Genomic DNA, 27,880 nt, shown 5'->3' on the forward strand with positions numbered 1-27,880 from the left:
GATGACAGTGTGTGTGTGTGTGTGTGTGTGTGTGTGTGTGCGCTCATGAGTATGTAAGAGTGTAGGAGCTGAGGATGGCTGATAGGAAGCAGGTTAATGTCAACAGGTTTTCCTCCACATTCTTTCGGATGGTCGCTCCCACTTGTTTTGTTCGGAACAGAGAAGACCGAACAGAGAGGAAGGAAAGTGTGTTATAAGGTGAAGTGGTGTGTATGTACGTATTCATTTTAGGGCTTTCTTTGTGTCTATATTTCATAATGGCACAATTTAAAAATACTTTTGTTTCTGCTTTTGGTCATTTAAGCACATAACTCCTACTCATCTGCTTAGATCTGTGTGGATGAGAAAAATGCAAATATTAAGTATAAGATTAATTTAAGGGCTATTTACATTTTTGTAAATTGGCAATTTATCTAAAACAACTTCAAGTAAGTAGTTTGTTGTAATAATAACTTTCAATACAAGTATAAAAAGTTATCATTGGCCTTGAGTGTCATGTGGCAGCACAATGGTCTTTCTGTGCACAAAATATTAATAATGCTTGCTGAACTTTCATCAACGAATCCATGCTGTTCCCTCTATAAAACTGGAATTACTTGCGGCTGATCACAAAGCAACATAGCTGCTTTACAGGAAATGAAAACAAAATCATTAAATAAAGTACCTGTAGAAAAGCAATTTCCTGTTGAGATGGTTAACACCTCAAACTCAGGTAACACCTCGATGTTACGCGTGTGTGCTTCAGTAAGTGTGTGCTTGTTGTGGTCCACCAATTCCAATAATATGGTTTGAATTTGGCTCAGGGTTGACCCAGTATTACTGACATATGGCCGAAAAAAATCCCACATTTTTGCCATTGTGTGTAACTGAATAAATGATATATATCATTAAATATATCAGTATAGTACTGATGATTGGCTGCTTGATAATCAAGCAACCCGACCTGTTTGTTTACACAATCCAGGCTTGTAAATCGCAGCCATGATGACACTTCTGTTACCAATCCCACTGGGAAATATGGCACAAGTTGTTCACTTTAGCTGGAGGATAAGGAAATCACACAAACAAGCAAAAATAATTAAGTAGTAAAAAAGGTAAAAGTTCTGTAAACTGTTAATCCCAGCTCCTTTTGTAATATTTTCAATGCAACATTTGTGGAGTTTAATCATTCATTTATATATTACAAATACATTAGTTTATTACTCAGTGTATGTGGCCAAATGCTATTTATGTTTTTTTAATTTGGGGGAATATGAATAGGAACAACAGTTCTATTGACAGGCCTATAAGAAATGTGCAATATACTAACAGTGAAGAAAATATATTGGATTACAGGTGCAGACTAGGACAAGAGGCTTGGAACAGTTGGCATAAAAACAAAAGGCAGAAGAACTAGAAAAAGGAATCCAAACATCTTTAGTCCCAGAGCATGTAGTAATGTGTATAAAAATGTATGTGTATATGTGTGTGGCCAGGCAAGTTGAGTATTGTTTGCGTGTTTGTGAGCGGATATGGGTCATGGCCAGAGCAGAGCTCGGGCGGACCACTGGCCTCCCTCACTTTAGTCAAAAGAGGAGTGGAGGAGATAAGCTCACCCCCCATCCCCCGTGCTGGAGAGGAGAAGGAGGAGGAGGAGGAGATAAGAGCCTGTTTCCCAATGCTACCGCTGAGGCAGGAGCCAGCCCGGGAGGATGCTTTGAACTGATGCTCACTATCTGCTCTGCCTGGGAAAATTATAGACGGGGCAGAGTGTCCAGAGAAACAAAAGGCTGATTGAGGGGGCCGCTGCGCAGTAACTCTCGGGGGCAAATCACACTACTATCACGGGTCAGAGAGCAGAAGAAAAATTCAAGGGGTGAGAGGAAATTTTCTTTGGAGCCAGAGGTGTCTCTCCGCTCGGCTCTGGCTCGGCTAAGTTTAGTATTGCTGAAGGGATTTGGGGGAAAAACATATTAAGTATACATGAGTGATTTTAAGGGAAACTCATGTAACCACACATGAATAAAGGATACCTGCTCTCATACTCCTAACACACAGATACACACTTATTCTCTACATATACTGCACATAAATTCACACATGACCACAGTGGAGACCACAATATTTACTAGCAGTAGATATTCAATTTTCTGACAACCAAGTTAAAATTCTGTCCACATTTTGTGCTTGTGCAGGCTTGTGCATACATGGAGAGACAGAATACAATCATGATACGGTATTGTACAGTAAAAATACTTTAACCAGGCCTCACTTATCATGGTTCTGTTTGTACATTAGGCAAAATTGAACAAACAGAGAGACATTAAGAAGAGTGTTGAAAGATAACCACAGTAAATAGTTTCTAGGGGTCAATAACCGTCTATAATCCCAGGCCTCTCTCTTCTATTCATTCCTCCTCACTCTGAACAACTGAACTGTCAAGATACTAAATGCTAACTTTACCCAGCTGACAGTTTGCTGAGCACAAGTGGTGCTGAGAGACATTTTTTCTTATCTATAAAAAAGAAGACTTTCACTTTTCCTAAATAAAAGTATGCTCAAAAAATAAACAGCTCAAAAATAAACTGACATTGATGGGTAAGGACAGACTAACTTGCCATATAAGCACTAAGCCATCTTTTTCTATTTATGCTTGCATACAGCTTACAGGACAGAGCTGCACATCAGTGGAAGTGTACTCATATAAGTGACAGCAGATGTTTATAGTATATAATTTTTACACATATATGCCCAGACTTTCCACACTTTCTGGGGTCAGATCAATTTCACTGGTTACAATATGCAAAAGGAGTAGTTAATGCTGGTTAATAGAAACACTTTCATACACACATACATACACACACACACGCAGACAGATGTTTGTACCTGTTTGAAGAGCTGAAGGTTGACAGCCATGGACAGGAAGCTCCTCATGGTGCTCGAGCGATGGTTCACAAAGCTCTCCTCACAGAATGTGATTGGCTCCCCCTGAGGAGTCCACAGAGACATTATTGGCAAAAATTAAAATAAACAATTATTTCTAATTCATTTTGGCCCACTTTTCTTTGTACCAATCTGTTTTTCACCATGTTTACTGAGTTCAGAAATGAGCCACAGGAAGGAAGGCAGATGCGTTTGGCGTCTTGAAAGGCAGGGGGTCTAAACTAAACAGTGTGGTTTATAATATAATTCATAGCACTAAGGCACTCGCATCATGTCTGTTTTCATTATGCACTGTAAAAATTTGTCTCTAACAAAGAACTATTTCAACAGATTTCTTCATTACTTCATTGCATTAGGAAGGAAAGAGGAAGGAAGGAGTGGAGGAAGAGTATTTGTTAAAGAAAAAAAACAAAAAACAGTCCCTTATAAAACAGTCCCCCTGGCAGAGCGCACACGATCTCCCCTGGACCAGAAGACAGTGTCCCAGTAAACTCCCCAGTACTCCACACAAACACATTATCACATTATTACTATTTCTTACATCATGTCTGTTGGCCTGTGAGCTATAGACACGGAGGATGACAACAGAACCACTGCAGGCCAATCACACGCAGCCCCACGGTCATTTTCAATTCATGTTTTCTCAAAATTAACATAATTCTCACATATTTCAATGATGCTCTAAATTCCTCTGGTGTGAAACAATGTGCTTTGTCTGTTCCAGGCTACGAGTGCAGCGTGGCACATAAAAACAACTTAACGACACTGGAGACTAACCCCATTTTAATACCATACCATACCAGTGGCCCAAATTACATCACAGGAACACTGCTCCACTTACATCACTAAAAGTTTTCAAGGCGTATTCTCATGTAAAAAGCCGAGTTGAAAGTAGCTTCAGCTGTAGTTTAATCAGCTTTGCAGTCTCCATCTGGCTACTACAGCCTTGGACCATACTGCAGCTAACAAAACTGAGTAGCACTATGAGACAAACAACTATCTGCTACTAAAAAACTTTAAGTCAACTTTAAGACTGTGTCTAAGTCCTGTGGTTTGCACAGGCCTGCACTGAATGCCAATCACTACTACCAACATCAAATTTATCTATTTCAACAGGGTCACTGAGGTCACCCAACACAACAAAGACAAGGGAAAAAAACACAGTCTTAACTGTATTTAACCAATAAAGTTAACTTAAAACAGTATTTAGAGCAATAGCTTGGGGCTGCTACTGTAACTGCATTAGGAGAGACAGCCATACACACACACATCTGGTACTTGCAATTGTACTGAAAGATGCAAAGGTTTAGTGCCTTACTTAAAGATGAGTCATTTTATATGCGGAGGGATGAGTGAGCATTACTTGTTAACTCCATCCAAGGCTGCTGTCATCAGTATTGCTGTGCTGGCAATCCGAGCAGTGAGCCTCATCCATACATTACACGTACTGTACATTCAGCACTAAAAATGTGTTGTTTTAATTTCTCCAGTCTTATGCATGACACACTCTGAACCATCCTCTTTGCACATGAGCATGAAACTAGTAGATCACAGTAGATATGTTGAACCACCAGATTGAGTGGAATGATGTTATCATTTACAGCGATGTGGACGCTGCTAAAACTATGGGCTGTATTCATTATAAGTTCTGGCAAGAGTGTAGCCCTCATGAGATTACAAAGTGAGTTTTCTTTGACAGCTGTTAATGAGATCATAATGAAAACCTATGTAAATTAGAGCAAAGGTATCATTCCAACTGGATTTAATAACTAAAAAAACATATCAGTATTAAATGGTATTTCATTTGAAGGACCAAGAAAACCGACTGAAATTCGAAATATTCTTTAGAATAAATGGTGATCAAATTCAAGCTTTCAGTGTCCTGATTTCATGCTGTTTACAGTTTTATTTTGTTAAATTTGTATTTTGTGTTTTTAGCAAGTCCATATTTCATGTTGGATTGAATCTGTCCTTTTATTTGTTTGCTTTTTTGTTGGATATTTGGACAAATGTCTTATATGTGGGTTGCTATAACAAAAAATTAACATTTTAACCTTGAAATATGTATTTATTACGGGGCTGCTTCGACTGCTGGTGCCAAATAAATCAGCAGTGTGTACACCTGTATATCTTTCTGCTGTATATGAGAATATGTAATGGGGAAGATTTGTGTCTAAAACTGCCTGTACTACTTTTAAAACCCACCTGACCACCTGGTTGGATGATATGAACTGATAACAAGACATCTTGAGTAGAACTTCGGCTAATTCTGCCCCAAATAGGTATCGAGCGCACAGCCATGGAATATACACACCCACCTACCTGACTTGGATTCGTCAATGGTGGTGAAAACTAATTTGAATTGCTATTTCAGGTACTTTCACCAAAGCGTGTGAGCATCTCTAAGCTGGTGAGAAGTACCTGGGGGAACAGCGACGTGAGCTGAAACTGATGACCTAAAAAAGGTTGTTCTAATCAGCTGATTGCTTTTCAACTCATTATCATTTTCCAGTATTGTTTCATTTACAACTCAGCAAGACTCCCACCAAGCATCCACACCCCTCCTTCTGTTGAGGCATATGGGCCTGTGAACCACAGCGCTTGGCTCAGTTCTGTCGAGGAAGATCTTTTCCTCAGCTTGGAACAATGACTGGCAGAGTGATATTCCGCAAATATCAAAACATGGGGAGTATCATGAGTATCTTCATGAACGCAGATGTGCAGTCTGCGCATATTTATGCGTGTGCATGTATGTAAACTCCAAGGGTTTTACGCAGCTCCCATCTAAAAGAAAACAGTGTGAGCGTGAGTGAACTGAGAATTTACTGCGTGTTGTGCTCACACACAAGAATACACATACACACACACACACACACCGAGTCTCAGTGCTTATGTCAGAGGGGAGGCAGTTTGTTCGTATACTGTCTGTATACAGAAAAAAGAAAGACAGCATCAATAATGTAGCATCTTGACTCCGGTAGTCCACAAAGTCCAATTAATCTCAAAGCCAAAGGAACAAAGGGATCGCTATTTGACAAACAGGACATGCTGTAGTTTGCTCTGCTCTGACTCAGACTTGATAAGCAGAAGAGATATAGAAAAGAAATGTTAGGGGGGCTTAGTAAAGGAGAGTAAAACACCAAAGGTGGCTAAAAGGGATCTTCAAAGGGAACGTCCTGACTCTTTTCAGTTCCTCTGACATTTCACTGCCTCAGACAGGCCCACCTTAGCTCTGCGCTCTGACTGAAAACACTCCTTTTACCTTCAGTCAAGACTGCCCCAGTCTAACCACATGCCAGTGAAATTTGATTTAGTTCAACCAAACTGAGATCACTACACATTCTGGAGAGCAAATATTCATGTCTGCGAATACTTCTGTGACCTGTATACTCTACAGGTTGTTTTGTTATTTAAATACAATCCAAAGAAGTATAAGCTTTGTTGATATGCAGTAGTTATATACAGTTTGTTTGTACGCTCCCTGTTGATTATGAAGAGATAGTGCTCTAAGCACAATTAACAAAATTTAATGTACCTCTATAGTATTGGCATGGTGGAGACACACACATAGGTATTTCAAAAAAGGACATTTAAACCCAAAATTAACAGATAGATAAACCTCTAGAGGACAGAGAAAAGGTGCCCTATTATAACAAAGGGATGCTATCACTCAAGATCAGCGTGGTGTTTAATGACACTGGATCCTTACTGGTCTATATCTGAGGGCATCTCGGTACGATCCGAACAGAGCGGCCTGCGCTCTCAGGAAGGCCCTCGCCACACCACTTCCTGTCGCCGTTGACTGCTTCTTCAGCTTGCTCTTCAGAGAGGACACCTGGTGAAAACATAAAGAGAGAATGCAGGAGAGGAAAAAGGGGAGAGACAGAGAGATGGAAGGAGGGAGGGAGGGAGGGAGGAAAGAAGGGGGGGAAAGATGGAGGGGTAAAAGTTAAATTATCACCTCTGAAATTGGTGGAGGAAACAGCTAGCCCATTCTGGGTGTGAAGTATCACATTTGCAGGTCATCTCAAAAAGGAAAGAAAAGAAAGGGAAAAGCTTCAGCCTTTCCTCAAAGCTTATCTGTTGTGCTGCTGGGAGCACCTGCTGCTTTGCTAATTGAGCAGAGGACAGGGGGTGGCGATGGGGAGGGGACAGCAGAGAGGAAATGGAAACTCGCATCCTCACTCTTTCTCTTTCACCCTCTCTCTCTCTCTCCATGCTGCCACCCCCGCTTTCCTCCCCATCACCTTCTTGCTTTTTTTTTCTCCCTTTGCTTCTCCCTCCATTTCTTACTCCCCTCCTCTTTCTTTCCAGTCCTCTTGTTTTCCCCTCCCCTGTTGGCTCTCCCGGACTCCCTCTAGAAAGAGGACTCTTGACATAAAATGCCTTTAATTATTTTCCCTCTCTCTCCCGGCTCTGTCTCCAGGACTCCAGGCGAGAGTGGAGAAGCAGCAGGCCCGAGCTTGTTTTAGGATGACAAAAGATTCACCCTGGCCATCGGGCCCTGGGGAGTCTGGGAAGGAAGTTGTCAAGAGGCTCTCCTCACCTGCTCAGCAGTAGTCTGACTGTGTTGTGGCAGAGCGAGGAGGAGGCAGAGATAGCGAGGGACTGCCACTCTCTGTGTGGGCTGTGCCAGCTTAGCACAAAAGCACGACTGGGTTGCATAGGAGGTCTAGATTACTGTAATGTAGTTTGGTGTGGGCTGATAACAGTTGCACGGGCTCGAATCATAATTTTAAAAGAAAACCTATAAGTTCAACCTTCAACCTCAATTAGTGAAAAACAGATTAATTGTAGTCCATCTCTGAATAATCCATTGTTTTGTTGTATATTCTATATTATATACCAACATTTAATAGGCAAAAAATGCTAAAATGAATGCTTAATCTCTTCACAAAGAATTCAGAAGTCTGTTGCCTAAAGAACTGTGCCTGTGGCCAGTAAGGATCCAGTGTCTTGCTCAGGGCAGATTAGCCAAAGTTTTCCAGGTAAGGATGCTCTACCTTCTTAACTTCATATGAATATGGGGTGAGAAACCTGACTGCACATGTAGAGCAGATAAAAGTGAGTATGAAAACACCAGGATCAGAGTAAATTAACATTTTTGGTTAGCAGTCTGCCTATTAGACTTAACACTGCACTGCATATTTCACCAGTCCATTCAATCACCTCCTAATACGGTGCAACATTTAGTGGTGTGTGCTCTGGCTGTTCTGCGATCAGTGTATGTGTCGGGTATTCATGTATTGCTTCTATCTGGTTTGTCCAACTTTGTCAAGCAAGACACGGAAGAGGAGATGAAAGCAGGGAAAAATTAGAGGTTGAATCTACCACTAAATGGCTCCAGTTACTCTGTAATGTGATAAAATTTTGATCAGGTCTATTTCAATCAGAGGTGGCCAAATGCATCATGCTGTGAAGCTGCAGCGTTGGAGGGATATCACGGTCTGGTGGCTGCAATTAGCCTATCTGGAGAACTTCAGGGAGGAGAAGCAAAGTGTTAGCACAGCTCATTCAGAGGACAGGCAGAAAGGAACACAGAGGCTGAGGGAGAAAAGAAAGAAAGTGAGACAGAGAGAGTGGCAGTTTTAAACTGGGACAAAGACAAAATGAACAGCGTCGATTCCTCTCCCCTGGGCTTTCTCACTCTCCACAACGTCCCCGTGCTGCCATTGCAAATGCTCCCAGGCATCAAATAGAAAGTTTATCACGGTTAAATTAACAAGTGTCATCTCCATATTCGCTCATTGTGCTAAATGCTTTTATGTTTATGTAAAGCCCTTTCTGCAATTAATATTTCATGTTTATGTGCATTTTCACTGATTTTTTTCATCCTTGCAAATCATTAAACTGTCTTTTTCGGGGGGAGAATCAAAGCGAACACAATGTCAGTCTAAGAGGGGGAGGCATACCCCAAAGACTGTCAGAGAAGACGGGATAGCGGCGTTTACTCTGCACACAGAGTTCTGTACAGCAGCTTTGAACGGGTGAGAGCAGTGCAGTGGCAAACACTTTTTAATGAGGTGGGGACACAATCACTTTGTGTATTGCTTCACAGTGTTTGAGAAAAATGGGTGATAAAGTGATAAGTTTCACGAATATTCACAAGAAAAATTAAGCATGATAAAAAAAATTCTTCTTTAATCACATTTGGTGATTAATTTGGCACATATAATAAATATAGTGGCAGTGCATGACAAATACCAGAACAGCATTTTCCTAATAGAAAAGCAAAGCACACTCTCCTTCACATATCCAACACACACACAAAAAATGTATGTTTGGTAATTGGATTTTGAACGTGGCGCCTACACCACAATCATCAGGTATGCCTCCACGGTAATAGCTCTGTCAAACTAATTAACTTCTACAGTTTGAGTGAAGCTAACGAGATGCGTACAGGCATCAGAGGAAGGCCAAGCTCTACAGGTGATAACCCTATTTGGCAGTGACATTTTTTAGTGTAAAGTCACAGTGGCGGTGATGAGATCAAAGGAAGAGAGTCCCCCATTGGGTCCAATTAGAACTATAGCATTGTACAGGGAAGGGGTGGCAGGAGGAGAGAGAGAGGAGTGGGTGGTTGGGGGAGAGGAAGGAAAAAAAACTGTTGAGTTATGATATTCATAATCTATGCAGAGAGGCCTTTTCCAGTACAGGTCTTCTCCCCATAGCTGTGATCTTTTCAATTTACATCAAGGGAAGATGGTCGGGGATGAAAGCAGGGCATCCAAGGCGCACAGCCCACAGAGGGCAGACATGGGGCCTCATTAAGGCCCAGCCCAGCCAGCCCCAAACAGGGTTTGAAGTGCGTCACATAAAGAGCATGGGGTCAAAGGTCAGACATAGAACAGATCTCCATTTAACTCTCCAGCTGGAGATGGTAATTAGCAGGTGCAATGATGATCCCCGCCTGACTGTAAGGGATGATACCACTGTAGGTGACACCAGGCATCTGTGTGAAGGTGTGAGTGTCTGTGCATGTGTACGCACACACAATGCCTCGATGCACTACTCAAACAGATCTCAGCTCATATCGTACTCATTTGCAGAATACACAGAATAACTCCTACTACTCCACTATAAAAATCAGCCTGACAACCTGACACTTAATGTTGTGCATAAACAAGCAATATTTCAATAAAAAGTGATGATATAAACGGATAAACCATACAACATATGAAGCCTGGTCACTGCTGTTAATTAACTACTAGACAAATAATTAACTTCCACTTTTGGTTAATGGTTAAACAAAAAAACTGAAAAAAAAATCATGCCAAAATGTAGGAGCTGGGCTGACAATATTATATTTACTATTAAGTAAATAAAATTCTGTAAATGAAAGAAAAAGTTACACAGAAAACTATGAGTATATATTTAGAATTTTCCACTAAATTTTCACTAGAGCATAAAAAACCCCTCCCAAATAACGACCCTGACACTTGTCTGTTGTTAAAAAAAATAAAATAAATAAATAAAAAGTTGGGTTTTCTTCTCACAAAAAAAGAATGTTTTGTTTAAGATTCTGTCCAGGGAAAGAAAGCCATGGGGACGCAATTAAAGAACTACAAAGAAAAAAATAGTTATGAAAATCTCCCACTTTCTTTTGATGTGCTGCAGTCTGAACTGTATACACACACACACACACACACACGCATGCATGCACACGTACACAAAAACACACGCACACACGCAAATCTGAACAAAGACACACAGACAGCCGGCATATATTCTCACACATGCACATATATACGTGTACACGAAGAGCACATAATTTGGAAACAAGAAAACTCATTCATTCATTCAATTTAAAATAAAGAGGAGATATTTTCTGCTTTTTTAAATTGAACTCCCTTTTTCAGTCTTAAGATAAAACCGCACAATTATGGGAATATTGCTTAAGTTGATGGGGTGGAGTTTTAATAACTAACCACATAATATCACTAACTAAAAGCCTGAGGTAAGATAGTAAAAATAACTTCAGCGAATATTAAATTAGCAAAGAGTTGGGATGAAATAAATATGTAAAAATAGAGAAAGACTAGAATAGATAGACTATTAAGACGTGTAGTGAGACATAATTCTTAGTCATACAGTATGTTGATCTGCAGTAAGGCACATGCAATACAATACATTAGTCAGGCAAAATGGAAAAAGAGTGAGAAAGCAAAGGGGAGAAAAAGTCTATGTGTGTGTGTGTTTTAATAGGGCTATCTCATTGCCACGAGATTCTCCCCGGTGTGGGGTTACTTTGTCAAGCTGACCTCTTATAGCAGCTGAGCGGTTGAGTTTTGCATACATAATTAACTACAGCTAAATGTCATCTCTCACTTCAATAACTAACGCAGTGGGTGATGCTGCTCTCCCTTTTTGACTCCTAATCCACAGCGAACCGCCGGCAGAACGACTATGTGAAAATGAAGTGCAGCTTTTAAACTCCACATGAGTAAATGAAGGGCTGCTAACACTGCGGAGAGAGTGTGTGCATCAGTTCAGCGCCATTTAAAACAATCGCAACCCGTCAAAAAATGCTTCAAAATGAGCAGATCTCGACATTTGGACTCAGTAAAGAACGGATTCAACAATAACAACAACAACAGAAATGAGACACTTCGCTTTGAGAGTGTTACTATATGTTGTAGCACTGAGACCGTTTCTGGTAAAGTACAGTATGTAACTGAGGTGGAGCAATAACATTCCCAGCACTGAGCTACCATGTAGTTAGCACAGCATCAGAGGGGCTTTACTGTAGATGGCTCCGCTATACTGGGAGGACACCAGTGAAATGAAACACACGTGGCATCTAGACTAAAACTGGGGAGATCTGGTGGACAGACCAAAATCTGTGAGTAGCAAAAGTTTACTCCTGAACTAGATCTGAGTGTCATTGATAAACATTCCTGGCCGAGAATGTGTAGGTGTCTCTGTGTGTGCCTGTGCATCTGCGTGTGTGAGTGTTGCTGCTGTCGGCTGTACTCTGTTGTAGATGATGATGTAGATGTTGTTTTCTGGGGAGCGTCGGAAACTGAACACCAAATTAAAGCTGCGATGTTTGATTAAGTGTGCCAGGTGATCTCAGGAGAGGCGCGCAGACACAACCTCAACCCCCTCATTCATTTGTAAACCTCCAAATGCAGGCTTGAAATACAGGAAGTAGGAGTGTACGCTGTAAATTTCCCCCTTGATTGGGAATACAAATGATCAAATGTATGAAGGCTTGGAATGTATGGGTACACGGTGTCAGCAAAGTAGCGAGAGGCAGAGAGGAGGAGAATAGAAGGAATTAGGCTGTGATGTGAAAGAAAGCATCTGAAAATAAAGATGTAAGCTGCATTGTAGCACCTCACCTTGAATATGTGGCACAGAAAGAATAATACATGAAAAAAAATCTTCCGTCATTGGTTTGAGATCAATTGCGGGGATCAAATACAAATCTGATTCAGTCACACACTGTTTGTTTTCAGAATTAACAGACTCCTAATTTGCTATTCTTGGATACTTTTAATGACTAGCGTGGTAAACAGCTCCACCAACCAAAAAAAGCCAATTATAACTTTATCAGCACTATCTCTGTGTGGAAGAGGAACTGTGGATCTCAGAAAAAGAAACAAAAATACCTTGATCTTTCAGGAAAAAACTACAGTTTTTTTATTGACTATTTCTTTTCAGCATGCTTGTCAACACATTGATTTTACTGACACAAGCACAGTCTCTGTGAGATTAATATGATTTATTAATGGGGTGAAAACTATTGGAACTTTCAGTTCAACTTAACTAAACTTAAAATATGCAAAATCCTGCTAAAAATACACAGTATAAAATAAAACAAATTATCTATTTCTTTCAGTGTTTATTTACGGAAAATCAAACAAAAAAGTTCCTTAATCTCGATTATTTTATACACAAAGATACTAAAATATACTGGTTAAAATAGGAAATGTTTAGACTGATATTCAATAGATGTTATGCATGTTACAACTAGAAAACACTCAAGGAGGAAAAAAATACACTAAAAACAAAAAATTAAAGAGAATGATGTTATTAATTACTCTTAACTGTGAAAACATGCCCTGAACATTTAAGAAGACAAATCTATACGAAAAGCACAATTAATGTTGAACCTCTGATTCATGTGATGTTCCAATAAAAAAAAAATGCCAAAAGTTATTCCCAGAAGATTGTTGCATCCTTTTTTGACCAGTTACCAATTACTCTCTTATTCAGATCTTTCCTTTTTACAGAACCGCTACTGGCATGGTAGCATTTGTAATAGTCAATAAATCTAAAATATTATGTGTGAAATTATGGGGAAAGACCATTAAGGGGCGTGCACTAGTGGAGCCGGTGTAGGGGTCCTGTCTGAAAGAGGGCGGCTAATTCAGGACAACTGTGAACTCTGAACCTGCTAAAAGCACGGCCACTGGTCAGCCGAGCCACGTAATAGAGTCCACATGTGCTCACAGCCTACACTGCCATAATTAGATGGATCTCTTAAGGTTTGCTTAAATCAACATCAGAGTACTTTGTTTTCCCTCTTAGTTAGGACTTGAAATACGCAAAACAAAAAGAAAAAAAAAACCTGTGGCCTTTACCCTTTAATCTATTGCATGCTTTTATATATTCATACAAAGTGATGCTGGGCTTTTAAGGTGAGAATAATCATTACTTCTTAAGTCTCAGGTCTTCTGTTTCACACTGAATACAACCTGAGTGTTAAGTAGCCAGTGTTACAGTGAGAATTAGAGAGAAATGAAGAGTGGTTTTAATAGCTCGGAAACAACACGGCTGCTCAGCTCAGGCAGAGAATTGCTCAGCATTAATCAAGATTTCAGGCCTCTGTTTGACAAACTAGCACAATGCCTCAAACATCTCCGTGTGTGTAAACACAAACATCAAATGCCATGTGGCATGTCCTCATCACTAACAAGCAAACTAACAAGAGACCTGGAATTCCACTCAATTAGTACCTGCTTGCTTCCTTATTAATCTACTAGCCCTGGTGAAAAGATAAGAAGAGACAGGGAAAAAAAAGAATAGGGATAAAAACAACAACAACAATTTGTTACAATAAATATATTAATGCCAGTGAAGCTTCTGTTTCAGGTGCTGTAATTTGACATGATATGCGGGCTATGTTCTGTCATTAGTCAGGAAAAATGGTGAGTGGGGGATCAAAGCAAAAAGGCTCTGAGCCTGCCACTTAATTTATCACACGGCAAAGACAAAGGCTTTTCTCTCTGCTTCTGTCGCTTTTCAAAAGCCCTGACTCCTTTTTATGACAAACTCTGTTTGCAGTTTAATTTAGGACTTGAGTCCCTGGGTGCAGAAAAGCAAGCAGGCAGGAAGTGAGAGGAAGGTACTGAAGCCAGACAGGCACACAGGCAAGGAAGCCTGAGAAGCAAACAGCGGGTGCAAGAAACGTCCGTGCTGGCAGTAAGTACTCTGAGAGAGAGAGAGAGAGAGAGAGAGAGACAAGAACGCAGACAGGTGTCATGAAACTCAAGCAGCCAGGCAGCCAGGCAGGCGAAAAGGCAGGCAGGCAAACAGGCTAAAAAGTAGGCAGAAAATGCTATAAAATGTAGGAAAGATCACACTATTGCAGGTAGTAAGGAGGCATTCATACACACTCAGGAAAACCAAAGAAGTGTGGGAGTGTGAGAAGGTCTGGAGTCTGCTGGGCAGTGGATTGAATTATATACTGCTGTTTGGGCAGGAGTCCGGTAGGCAGTGGAAGGTGAGTATATACTGTTAGCAGCGTGGGTAATAGCGCGTCCACAGCCACAGCAGGGCCTCAGTGCCTCACCGAGGAGCCTTAATACACACACCCAGAAAAACAGCTAAACAAACAGATTCCTGCTTTGACAAAAACAGGGAGGACAAGCAAGTGTGTTGCTCTAAATGTTTGTGTATGCCTGTGTTTAAGTGCGCGTATGAATGTGTGTGAATGTGCGAGTGACCCTGACGCTGTGGTGATGCTTCCTGTAGCACTGACCGGCGTCAGTGCTCCATTAATTAAAGAGACGATGCGCTGGCAGGTGGCTTCACTGCCCACACTGGTAATTGGCCCCCTTCTTCCCACTCTCTCCCCCTAGAAAATCACCCATCTCTGCCTTTTCTTTTCTTTTCTCTGCCTTGTTCCCTCCTCCTATCTCTCGTTCTCAGAAACGTGCCAGTGGGCAGGCAGAAATGCAAGACTTTGTGAAATAATGATTAGAATGGATGGAGATGAAGGGAAAGGAGTTGCACATTTTCCCACAAGCCTCTGATGGTCGGGGAATGCTGTTTGCCTTCAAGCGTCATACGACGCGGCGGGAGTTTACTTTAGACAGCGACAATATGAGGAGCCAGTACTGCAGTCATTAATGATGTGGGGAGGGGACAGAGCTGTACTTTGACAAGTTTCTGCATGCGTCTGTGTGTATATTTGTCTGTATGTTTTTTCTCTGTGTGTGTGTGTGTGTGTGTGTGTGTGTGTGTGCACGCATGTGAGCACAAGTGTGTGTTTACAAGTATTAGAGTATACTGAAGGACAAGTGAGTCTCAAAGTGAAAGAGGAAATGAACCTTCTGTGTGTCGTTTGTAATGAGACAATAAAGGTTGAGAAGCTCTGGAAGGTGCGTATGTGTGTCTGTGTGTGACTCACCACATCACTGGGCAGGTTGTGCAGGTCATCAAAGGGACTCTCCAGGGTGTTGGTATCCACATTCAGAATGATCACATCCTCCAGTGATCGACTGCGTACTCTCTAAAAAAGGAAATGTGCAGTGTTATCAGCAACACTACACACAAACTGACACAGTCATTTAAAACTATTTTAACCACTCTCTCACAATATTCAACAAATCCCCACCTAGAAGTATTATTATAACATGTCAAATACATGTAGACATTTGTATAATAATAAAAATGCTTTTAAAAATCTGTTTTTGTACAGTAAATTTGGTATTGATTCTTCACAATTTTTCAAAGTATACATATTTGTTTTTTGCTGCAACCTAAAGCAATTCATTATTTCACTTTTTTATAATAATTTTTCTTGTAGATTCCTGTGTGTTTGGCATATTTTGAACAATAAAGTAATAAAGAAAATTTAATTTGGTTACTTATTAAATCATGAAATCAAGTTCACATTTTAAATCCTTAGTTTGGTCAGAGTGTGTTTCCTAGCAGACAAAGTCATTGTTGTCCTGAAGCCCAAGGAAGGAGAAAACACAGCGGTCACATTTAAAACCACACTGTCATCACACCCCTTTACGATTAACAATGAAAAATGGCATGTAGGGAAAAAAATATTTGAACATCTTTACTGTAACACAAGCGCTCAGAAAATGAAGAATGGCACTGAGAGGAAACATTTGGATTGTGCAAACATTTTCTACTGCACCAAAACCTCATGCATCAACAACAGCACAGTGATGCTGTGCTGTGCTGTGTGCATCCTGATGGCGACAAATTCAACAATTATTTCAGTGTGGTGCAGGATGCAGGCAGGTGTGGGGTGGGGTGGGGGGGAGACAGCGTAGTGTGTGAATTTCTAGTTTGTCACTTTTGTGACAGCCTGTGCAGTGGAGGCTCACATGCTGATCTGGACTAATTATGTAGTGGCGGAAAGGGGGTCTGTCACGGATGCAGAGTGTGATAAATACTGCCACTGCCGCAACTGTCAGACAAATATCACACACACACACACACACACACACACACACACACACACACACACACACACACACGTATGCATTACAACATATGCACTTGCACAATCTCACAAACACAAACACACACACACACACACACACACACACACACACACACACACACACACAGACAAACACTTAGCATACTAACACTTACACACAAGCGCAAATATGCGCGTGCTTGCAACATGCATTCACACACAACAGCAGTGCTGGTGACGGCTTGCCCCCCAGCAAACACACAGGGTTTAACAATGAAGTAGAAAAGCTCTTTGTTTGCAGATGCTTTTCCTGCCTTTCCCTCTCTGTCTTTTGTACTTGTGGTTAAGAATGCACACAAGCAAGAGATTGAGATAAAGAGGAAAAAACATTCTGTCACTTTTTTTGATTCAATGTGTTGGAGGTGTCAAAAATTGCCTTACTGAAATTTTAAATATTTCACACCAAAATTAAGAGTACAGTTCCCCACAGCAGATGCAGCAACACAATAGATTTTACAGCATCCTTCCTAAATGTGTTTTTTTCCACGAAAAACCACTGAATTTTCTAATATATACCTGAATCAAATTCAGAAACATCAATATTTAACTTCTGATATACAGTTTACACATGTATACATCAATAGCAGCATATATAATTATGCTCACAGAGTATAATGATGTACATTTATATCCATACACATTCATATGCATACACATATAACTAACGTACCTCCAGCAGACTAAGATGAACTCCCACAAAGTATGGCATAGGTGCACTGTGGATGGAAAGAGGAAAACAAAGCTGTGAGCAATATCAATATCAGATGCCTGTCTCCAGTAGAGAAATATCTATGGAGGCAACACTAGCACAGCACATTACACACACCCATCTGAAAAAGTAAAAACTTTTTGATTAACAGCTTAGTCGATCTGCATAAATGTATTATTTTGATATTTCATTAATTGTTAGCTATAAAAACTGTGATAATTCCAGTTTCTTCAATGTGATGATTTGTAACTTTTCTCTGTATTATACAGCTGCAAACTAAATGCCCTGAAGACACGATCTTACTGTGATATTACTTCTGATGGCATCTATGATTATTTTTATATATTATAGACTAAAAACAAAAAAGTACAAAAAGTACAAAAGAAAAAAAAAAGACAAAAAGACCTCAGAAATCAAGACGATTTTATAATTATTGGAAATTATGTGAAAACTACTGCATCATAACAAATTTCTATTAGCTGTGTTGAAAATAATCTGAACTGTATTATTTTAGTTCTGCTGCACATGTCTTAACACAAGCAGTAAAACTGATTATCAACTTATCTGGTGGTACTGCACTGGTTTTAAAGAGTTAAGGTTACCTGATAAAAAAAATTTTTACTAATGAGTAGTTTTGATTTTCACTGACTAAAACTGTCACAATTTACCAGGAAATACATCACAGAAAAAATACAAAGAATGCTAATTTTACAACTGTTATGACCACTACTATCCATCGTAATGACAAAAAATAACATTATCCATAACAACAGGGCATCTAATGGTGTTTTTCTCAAACAAGATGGTAGAGTCAGAAAAGACTTGGAAGACTACTTAGAAAGCTAAAGGATTGAAGTGTCAAAAGTTTTCTTTTTATGCTGAATAAATATACTCTACATGGTTATTATCATGTAATTCTTCTTTTATGTCATATTTATCTTCATACTGCAAGTTAGTGGCAAGGAGAGGTTGAATCATAGAGTATGATTCCCATCTACCAAGATGAATAAAATCAACAAAAACAGTCAAATAATAGAAACCATTTTTATGATGAGGTTTACAGAGGCAGCAATAATCGAATAGCTTTGGGTCAGTGTATTCCTGGCCAGAATGATTCAGAAGCCACAGGCTTGTAATCAACTTAAAGCAACAGCAAAACAAACAGCAGGCCTGTAGCTCTGCACTGTAGCCGCTGTCCTCTCCATTTTATGAATACACAGTACTGACTTTCATGAACATTTACACAGATACATGCACATGTACACACACAGCATGAGCAGAAACTCAGATGTACTAGACACACACAGCATGTAATATTATTTAGTTACATAATCAGTGCATGGAGAACACCCCTGTGATTAAATAAGATAATGATGAGTCTTCACAGAGTGTTGAAAATCACATTTTACTGTCAGTGATGAATAGCTTTTTAAAGCTGATGTGTCCCTTCATGGTAAAGCCCTGTACTGTGTGAGCTATCAGCACTGATTCAACAAAAAACAGCTCCGTTAACATAGACTGACTTCCCCACTCTGCGTTTTTTTTTTTTAACATGTATAGATTTGAAGTTGACCTGAACGCATGTAGATTTGTAGATGAGCTGTTACTTCTGCTCTCCATTCAGTTTCAATCAAGTCCATTCAGATTTGTGGGATTTGCGTTGGATGGGTGGTAATGAACCCCTGAGAGGGCTAAGATGATGAGAGTGTGGAGCTAGCACTGGCATGAAATATGGAGCAAGGTGATCTGGGCTGTTCATTATGTTGAGGGGCCACACAGGAGAAGGCGAGCCACGAGAGGAATCGTGAGAACAACTCGAAAAGAGCGGGTGGGAGAATGTGCGAACATGTGCATCTGCACTTTTATGCTGAGGCTTTAGCGGCGGAGTTCAGTGCATGACCAGCACACATGGTGCGTGTTTATGTGTCTATGTGTCAGGTGGGTGTGGGAGCGTGTGCACATGTGTGTCATAAGGTGGCTGGAAAATGAGAAAAAGGAGAGATAGTGACAGGAGAGAAAAGAGAGGGATATGTAAACATTTATTATAATGATCCTGATTGAGTGTGTGTGTGTGTGTGTGTGGTGTGTGTGTGTATGTTTTTCAGAGGTGATCAGCCTTACCAGCAATAGTCCAGAAGATGCGGGGGCAGTACAGGGATGAAGATGTGCTGCCAGTACATGGGAAAGAGCATAGCAGCCGCACCGTGGACACATGCAGTTAACTACAGGAAGAAAAAGAAACAAGAGGACAAACTCAACGCAAGTTTCCACAACAACACAAAAACTAAGACAAAAATACCATTCTGTGCTCAAAGAATGATTTCACTCTAAAAAAAACTGCCCCTTGGAAAGAACTGCAGCAAGTTGAGAAAAGATTTCAATAAATTTCCATTTAATACACTGGAATCCCTTCTTTTCTTGTTATTCTATTACATTTCTACAACTCATTAAACTAGGTTTCTACACTGCCAAGGACTACAGAGAATGACAGATCTACCTCCATCCAAACAATATCCTGTTAATATGCTGTTTTTAAAAAATCTACACATCTGATCAAGCTTGCTGATGCTGCGATGCCCTTTATTGATGCGTTGATGTACTTTGATTTCATTGAGTTATCACTGACAAACACGCTGCTAGCCTTTAATCCTGCTCAGAAACAAAAGCCCTCAGAAACAGGCAGTACACTGACATGCCTGGTGCTGTTGTGATGTACATACGACCTGCGAGCTGTTGTTGGAGGAAAAGAAGAACAAGACTGAAAGCTGGAGATCAACCAGTTGAAGGGAGCCTGTCTTTAACCTCATGACAGAAACACGGTAGAGGAGAGGAAGATCGATGAGGAGGCGAAAAGAAAAGTATAGAAAAGAGTGACATGAAGGAAGGCAACAGCTGCTTTACATGCTCAGAACACGAAACCAGTGTTTCCTCAGTACTGACTCAGTTGCAGTGGGTCATCACTGCAATATTATTGCACCCCTCCACATGGCATCAAATCTAAATTTAAAAAATGATTTAAAGTACAGATTCTAGCCCGTTTTGAACACAAATATAAGAGCAAATACCATCCCTGTGTTCATAATTAACTGCTTTTCAATTCAATGTCAAAGTAAGAATTGTGCTGCGACCTGCGCATAAGCAACAAAAGGAGCCCAAAACAGCTGACAGTAACCATAAAAATCAAAATTACCCCAACTGCTATGACTAAGAAATTAAAAAGAAAATATGGAATAATTAACCTCTTTTTTAAACAAATAATGAGAAACAATCACATGAAGATGACAATCCTTTTCAAAGAGGCTCTCTACATTGTCAAACCAACATTACACATAAAATTAAAGTCTCCCAGTGTCTTAAAGCCAGCATCCGCCTCTTGACATCCCATCTCATGAAAACGCAGCTATAGTAATGACCTGTAACACACACACACACACACACAGACACACAGACAAGGCAGCAGAAAGAGGCGTTAGCTCATCCCCCAGATTAAAATAACATGATTAAATATGGAAAGAGAACAGAGGTCTGAGGGGCTCCTGCGGGACTTCATTAGGGCAAATTGCCAAAGAATGAAACATGAGTTAGCCAAGAGAGACTGCGGGCTAGGCCAATACCGCCGGGACCCCGGAGCAGCAGCCGCTGTTATACTGCTGCAGCTTCACAGTCAATGTGTGAAGCGGACACACACTATCACACACACAAGCGCGAGTACCAGGAGACCCCCTGCTCACTGACACACACAGTGTCACAATTGACCGGCCAAAAGTGGGCGAGCTTTGGCGGCTGAAAACCACCGCTGCCAGAGAAAAAGAAAAGAGGGGCCCCACCCCGCACAATCAGCCCAAACATCAAGCCCGGACATCTGAAAAAGCTCACATCAAAAAGTGTGTGTGTGTGTTTGTCTGTGTCCATGTGCCTCCCTCCCTGCATGTTTAACTGCATTCATTTTTCATATCGGCCAAAAAAAAAAAGCAATGATCTTTTTTTTTATTGTCTCTGTGCAATCTCTCATACACCCAGACCCACAATAGTTAGGACTTAATCAACATTTAATTGGTGTCTTGCTCTGTGTATCTGCATATGCATATTTACGCTGCCTGCCGTCTTCAAATAAAACACAACAATGCCACGCTCCTGTCAGGATTAATTCCCTGGCAAACAGTTTGTTTTTTTTGTTAATTCTGAAAATAAATCAATGCTATGAATATTAATGTGTCAAAGTGAAGCACTTGGTAGAAGAGCTACTATCAAAACCAAGACACCCTTCTCCCTTTTCCACAGCAATGACTGTAACGGGCCATTAAGTTGTGATGAAGAGAGGTCAGCAATCCGACTAGGGGTATACATACACACATATGTACACGAGTCACGTGTGCACACACATACACACACACTTAGCGGTGAGCCAACAGGCGAATGTATTTCTCCTCTGGGAGTGTGAGACAAGCCCCAGCCATTCGCTGGTACCAGGAGGTAATGGCACAGAACACCTCGCTAACCAACTCCAATTATCTCCACCAGGCCTCAAGGTGAGTCCCCCAACTGGCATGATTTACTCTCAGGTTGAAAGGGAAAACAGGAGTCTCTCTCTCTCTCTGTTTCTCTTCTTCTCAGTTTGGGTGGCTGGCTTGGGGGAGTTGGCTGAGAGGGGAGTGGGGGATACTGAAACTAAGATAATGATTTATAAAGCAAATCTAGATTTCTGTTTTCTTTTATTTGCTATCTCCAAAGCGATGGAGGTGGCAGTGTGCCTGAGATAAGGTAACTTGGAGGGAACTGCAGAGGAATAGTTCACATATTTGCTTCTCTAATTCAGCTTAATACAAATCCCTGTGTCCTTGTTCAGGTTTTAGAACGAATGAGGCAAAAAGTAAAAGGAAGATAAATTGGGAAAAAAAAGAGAAATTGTACTCCTCTTTTTTTCTTCATTTAGAGGGGGGCTTCACATGAGAGTGGGTCATGAGAGGCTAAGGCTGATAAAATATTTGCCAGGCTGATAAATAATAGATGAGTGGAGCCAAATGGCTTACACGCTCCACAAAAGACCTGGGTGCTTAATATTCCATTCAATGGAGAATCACAGATACAGTCCCCAAGAACAAATACAGGATTAGGTGCTGGGTCCAGTCCTCGGGGACCAGGGCTCTGCCTGGTAATGAGGGGCTGCCTGCCTCTCACACTGTGTGTGTGTGTGTGGGTGGGTGTGGATGTGTGTGGTGTGTGTGCGTGTGTGTGTTGCCCCTTCCTCTGAGAGAAGCTAACCGATTATACAGCGACAGCCTGCTTCAAAAAACAGTCAAGGTCTTTGGTTCTGCCCTGAGAGCTTTCTTAGCGCGCTGTAGCTGAGACAGAAAGTGTCTATACTAACACTGGTTTTCCCAGATCCATTCAGTGACAATAAAGGACATAGATACAGAAAGAGAGAGGGACAGAGTGACTTAAAGAGATGAAGAGGAGGAGGTGAAAGTGGGAGACGAAGGAAGAATGAAGTAAAAAGAAAAAAATGTGTTGCAACTTTGAAGTAGGTAGCAGTAAGCCTAAGCTAAGAGGTCACACACCAGTTTTGTCAATAATGTGGTCTGGGTGTGAGTCAATTACTGTGTCCCAATCCCAGACTATATACTTATAGTATACAGTATGCACTACATATTAAATGTCTAAGCATAATGATTTTGCAGTATACAAGAATAAAAACTGACTAAAAATATCGACCAATGCTTCCAATACCAACAAGAAAATGATACAATGTCTGCTGCGCTGCTGGATGTCAATCAAACTGCAACTTTGGAATGTCACTGACAATTAAACTTCACAAAATAGACATTTAAGTGTTTTTCCACAGATTTAATAGTTATTTTTTGTTTTCTGCTGTGTTCACAAAGCTGTTTTACCACTATTTACAATTTGTTTTAATATTTTCCAGCTGTGAGCAGCTCCTCCATTTCCTTTGTGCAAATGCATGTGGGGCAATAATGTCCATCAACAGCGCACACAAAAAAAGTGTTTTTACCATGCACACTTGTTTGACATGGTCATTTTTGCACTGTGAACATACAACATAGTTTAAACAGAATTAGTATACATGCAATATGCTTTTTTTTAATTAAACAAAAAGCAGAACAACTTCTCTGGTAACTCACAAGCCTGCTCCCCATATTCATACATCATCATAATTCAGATAAGCTTGTCCCTCTATATGCCTTAACAGCAACACAACCCTTCAACAGTGATGTTTCCTTAAAGAACTAGACCCACCAGAGACCTCAGATCTTCACAATACTGCAACTCTGAGCTCTGCAGACTCTGTCAGAAAGCAGTATGTTTCCACCCACACCATTCCTCTTTACCTGAGCAACTGGACATGTTGAAGTGAAACACAGACAGAAAATGGAGAAACAGCTACTGTGGGGCCTACGTACACCACTTTCACATATTATTTTACATATGAACGGGCAGTAAAAAGGTAACTGAGCCCTGTTAGCAGTCTGAGAATATATCCAACACCTATTCTCTATGCATATATACTCTTTTCAGATGAGGGAACTTTTTGTACATGTTACAATTACAGTGAGAGTGCAGTGTGAGACAACTAGCTGCTGGTGCAGGCAACATAATTCAATTTGACAGCAGGAATGGTATCAACAGAGTTGTTCTTGACCTTCTCACACCAGCCTTAAACACTCATTTCCCCTCCACTAGCCTTTCTCTCAAACTCTGTCCCTACGCACTATCCAAATTGAATTCTCTCCTCTCCTTTCCCAGTCTCATTTTCATCCCAATTCTTCATTTCTTATTCCGCTTTCCTCCCCTCCCGATGCTGTCCTTCTGTCCGTTGCCACCTCTCCCTCGTTGCTCCTGTTTGTTTATCGCCACGCTAGCCTTTCCCTCTCCCCTCCCCTGCACAGAGTAAGTCACCCAATTACCCACGCCCTGCTTTTCCCTCTGTTGACAAACGCCGATGTCAGGCCCGGCATAACGCAGGTGTGCCACAAACAAGTAGGTGGCACGGGGAGAGAGAGAGAGGGCACACAGGACAACGCAGGCAACAGCTAATGCCAGGCCTCCCACACATGCACACACAGTCACTGACTCTCTCACAGAAAGACATAAGGCATAAGGCACAAACACCTGTGCGTGCAAAAGACACACTCAAACAGATGCATGAAAAAAACACACACACACACAAACACCCACAACAATGCACATATGCACATACACGGCCACAGCAGCACAACACAAATGTTAAGTCAGACACATGGCACAGGGCTGAGATAAGTCTATTGAAGGAAAGGAAGGGAATTGGGGTGGGGTGGGGTGGGGGGAGAACAGCCCGATGTTCTGCAGATGCCCAACAACAGAGAGACACATTAAGACACCCAGGAAGAAGGAGGCAAAGTCAGAGAGAAAGAGAGGTGAAGCCAGAGTGAGTGAGAGACAGATGGACAGAAAATAATATGTCAGTGAGCACGAATAACTAAGATAGAGAGAAATAGAGAGACAGAGAGAAGTCAGAGAAAGAAGAGGAGAGGAACAACAGAGGAAGAGGCAGGAAACAGAGAGACAGCTGGCACTCTAGGGCATGGTGGATGGATAGCTCCTTGTTAGCATAGGCCTGACAGGCTGATGAGAGGGCTGCTGTCAGCTGGTGCTGGGGCCGAGCTGTGTGAGTTTGGGCGATAGGCAGGGCAGAGGCTGGGCTCGAGAGCTGGGGGGCCTCGGCAGATGAAAGACATGGAGGGTGGTGGGGCGATGGTGGTGGTGGTGGTGGTGGGGTGGGGTGTCCTCCCAACTGACTAGTTAGAGGAAGGGCCGATGCAGCCCTATTATACGGCCCTATGACAAGGCTGCACGCTCGGCTGGCTCCCGCCCCTGCGCCACCGCCGACCGGCCCTTTTAAAACAGTAGTACCATTCACCTCTGGTCACGAAACAGCAATAAGTCAACTGACGCATTGTTGTAAGATCATGATTTATTCCTTTGCTGTTGGCTGCTTGCGAGACACGCCGGCCATGTACCGACAGACTGACACAGTGGGTTCACCGGGGGCTTTAACACAGGCAGCACCTAGAGCAGGCAGAATAAATGCAGTGTATCTGTGTGTGTGTGTGTGTGTGTGTGTGTGTGTCTTTTGCTCTCTCTCTGCTCTTTCCATTCCCTGTTTCTCTCTGCTTGGCTGAGAGGCTGGACAGGCGGAGGTGGTGAAAAGCAGCTGGATGGTACTAACGATGTTACTAACAATACCTTCTCTCATACATCCTCTATCTGCGGCAAGCAGACTATAGAAATATTACCTGTCTATCCGATGACTGCTAACACTGATGTTAACAAACATTTTGACAAACTCTGACATTAATTATATATTTCTCATCCTTTAAGATATTTGATCACAAGACAGAGGTGTGAATAATGAGCTGCAGTCTTTTCAGCTAAGTATGTATACACTTACATGGCTGGCTTCAGGAATCATGGCAGCCATTTCCACTTGAACTAGGAGGTCAATCTACCCAACAGCAAAAAATAACGCATCACAGGAGCAGTAATAACACTAGGCCTGCTAGTAATCCCAGTGGAGATGTGAAAATACCTTTGTACTACAGTGCCTGACATATATCGCTACCAAACCAAAACACCTCTCCCCGAGGAAGATGGATGGATAGACAGATGAGTGGATGAAGGATTGCAGAGGATAAAAGGCTTACAGAGGTAAAGGTCTGACGTGGAAGCTCTTAAAATATCCTGTCGGCATATATTTGTTAAAAAAACAAGCCAAGATTTGTCTCAGAGCCGCAAGACTGTAAATCACAGGCAAAAATCACCTCCACCCCCTCCTCCTGCTAAAAAGAAAAAAACACCTTCACCCTTGAGTCTGATAATTTACATCGTGTAACCCTTGTGTCACAGAACAGTGTGCTGCCTAGACCCCGAGCGGAGGTGCTGCTGGTCTGAAGAGCTGAGGGGAGACAGGTGAAACTGTCTGAGGGCTGGGTAATTTTTTACAGCTCATACTGATTATAGCTCCTATGGGATACCTTGGTACCATTTCCTCCAGCACCCATCACCACCACAGGCCCCTCCGGCTGTTCAGTGTTCTGCAGCCTTGTAGATACCAAGGCAGGTCTAGCTACACTACAGATACAGATAGGGCTCGCATGACATCACTTCCCTCTTCCATCTCATCTGTCATAAACATTTGGCTCTGCCTCATCAGTCTCTAAGATAACGGGGGGAGGATGGAATGAGGAACAGAGGGAGGAAGAAGGGGAGAAAGACACAGAGAGATTTCCTCCCTCACACAGACAGAAGGGACTTTAAATTATGAGAAAGCGCTAAGACACGTAATAACAGATAATTTAAGGCTTTTTGGCCATTAATATGTTGCAGTTGTAAGACAAACAGTCAAATATAATCCAGCTTTAGCATGGATTTCGCAGCTTGTCAGAGCTTGGTGATAGCGCGGCTGTCTGATGGTGGGATGCCTGGGTGGGGAGGGGTGGCAGGGTCGACAGATCAGTTCAACTCTCTCCGTACATGTAGCATAGCCATGTCAGATAAATATTCTCATCATACTACTTAGGATATGATATCCTGCTGGAATATTGATGAAGAGAATCATGTTCAATCTAGGAAACCGTCCCAACATTTGAGCTATATACTTTTCTGGCAGAGTAATTCAATATCTGAGTTTGATATGAAGCCAAAAATAGCAACAGTGACTCCATGACTGTAAATCGGCAACATTTTCTCATATTATGATACAATTTTTTGGATGCAAGAGCATACAAGAGTCCTACAGTATCAATAATGGCAGGCTTAAAACACAAAGCATAACATTTTATACCTGAAAGCTAAACTTTGATGAAACTTAAGCCAACACATACACCAATACACACAGTGTTTTGAAATTAATTCAAGTTGGGATGTTTTAACAGTTTTCTAACCTATTTTCCACTTGTGTTTGACAGGGCAGAGCTGATAGCTGACTGCAGCTGAGAGAATGACTTGGAGGGAATGAAGTGAACTCACAGTGCTAAGCTTGCTTGAGGTAATGATGATGCGCCGTTCGTGGAGCATGCTGGCATAGAGCTGGAGCATGTTGTTGACGTCCACAGCCACAAAGTACTCTGTCAGGTTCCTCTGGAGATAGACAGGAACAGAAGGATATGCAGGTACATAACAAACTGTCTATTGCTTACAGTAAAGTGTCAATGCTACAGACGGTGAGAGTGCCACAGTGTTCCATGAAGAAAGACATGCACTACTGGCTGAAAAAGGACTTGTGCTTCCACCTCAGCACATATTGTTTTTCAACCAAAATAAATGGACACATTACACATTTAAATGACATTTATGCCTTTTATCTATATGATATAGTCAAGTTCATAAAATAGATACTGTACCAATCAATGTTGCTTAAAATTGCCAGATTTATTACTGTTTTCATCTGTCATCCCTTGCCATAAAGACGTGGGATGCTCAACTGGAGCTACTATTTGAGTACAAAATCAACAGAGAACATG

General features: G+C 41.4%; 1 protein-coding gene across 6 annotated transcripts in view; it reads right to left on the reverse strand.

Moving 5' to 3' along the window:
- The window catches only part of dennd1b (DENN/MADD domain containing 1B), a 102,826-nt gene that overhangs the window by 22,602 nt on the left and 52,344 nt on the right, over positions 1-27,880 (reverse strand). For all 6 annotated transcript variants that reach the window (XM_018695390.2, XM_018695381.2, XM_018695372.2 and 3 more), the window contains 6 exons: positions 27,387-27,497; positions 19,485-19,585; positions 17,325-17,370; positions 15,563-15,664; positions 6,632-6,757; positions 2,866-2,967 (listed from right to left, as the gene is read on the reverse strand). In XM_018695390.2, coding sequence (XP_018550906.1) covers positions 2,866-2,967; positions 6,632-6,757; positions 15,563-15,664; positions 17,325-17,370; positions 19,485-19,585; positions 27,387-27,497 — 588 coding nt within the window. The remainder of the gene's footprint in view (positions 1-2,865; positions 2,968-6,631; positions 6,758-15,562; positions 15,665-17,324; positions 17,371-19,484; positions 19,586-27,386; positions 27,498-27,880) is intronic.

Source organism: Lates calcarifer, linkage group LG17 (assembly GCF_001640805.2).
Source record: "Lates calcarifer isolate ASB-BC8 linkage group LG17, TLL_Latcal_v3, whole genome shotgun sequence".
NCBI lineage: Eukaryota > Metazoa > Chordata > Actinopteri > Centropomidae > Lates > Lates calcarifer.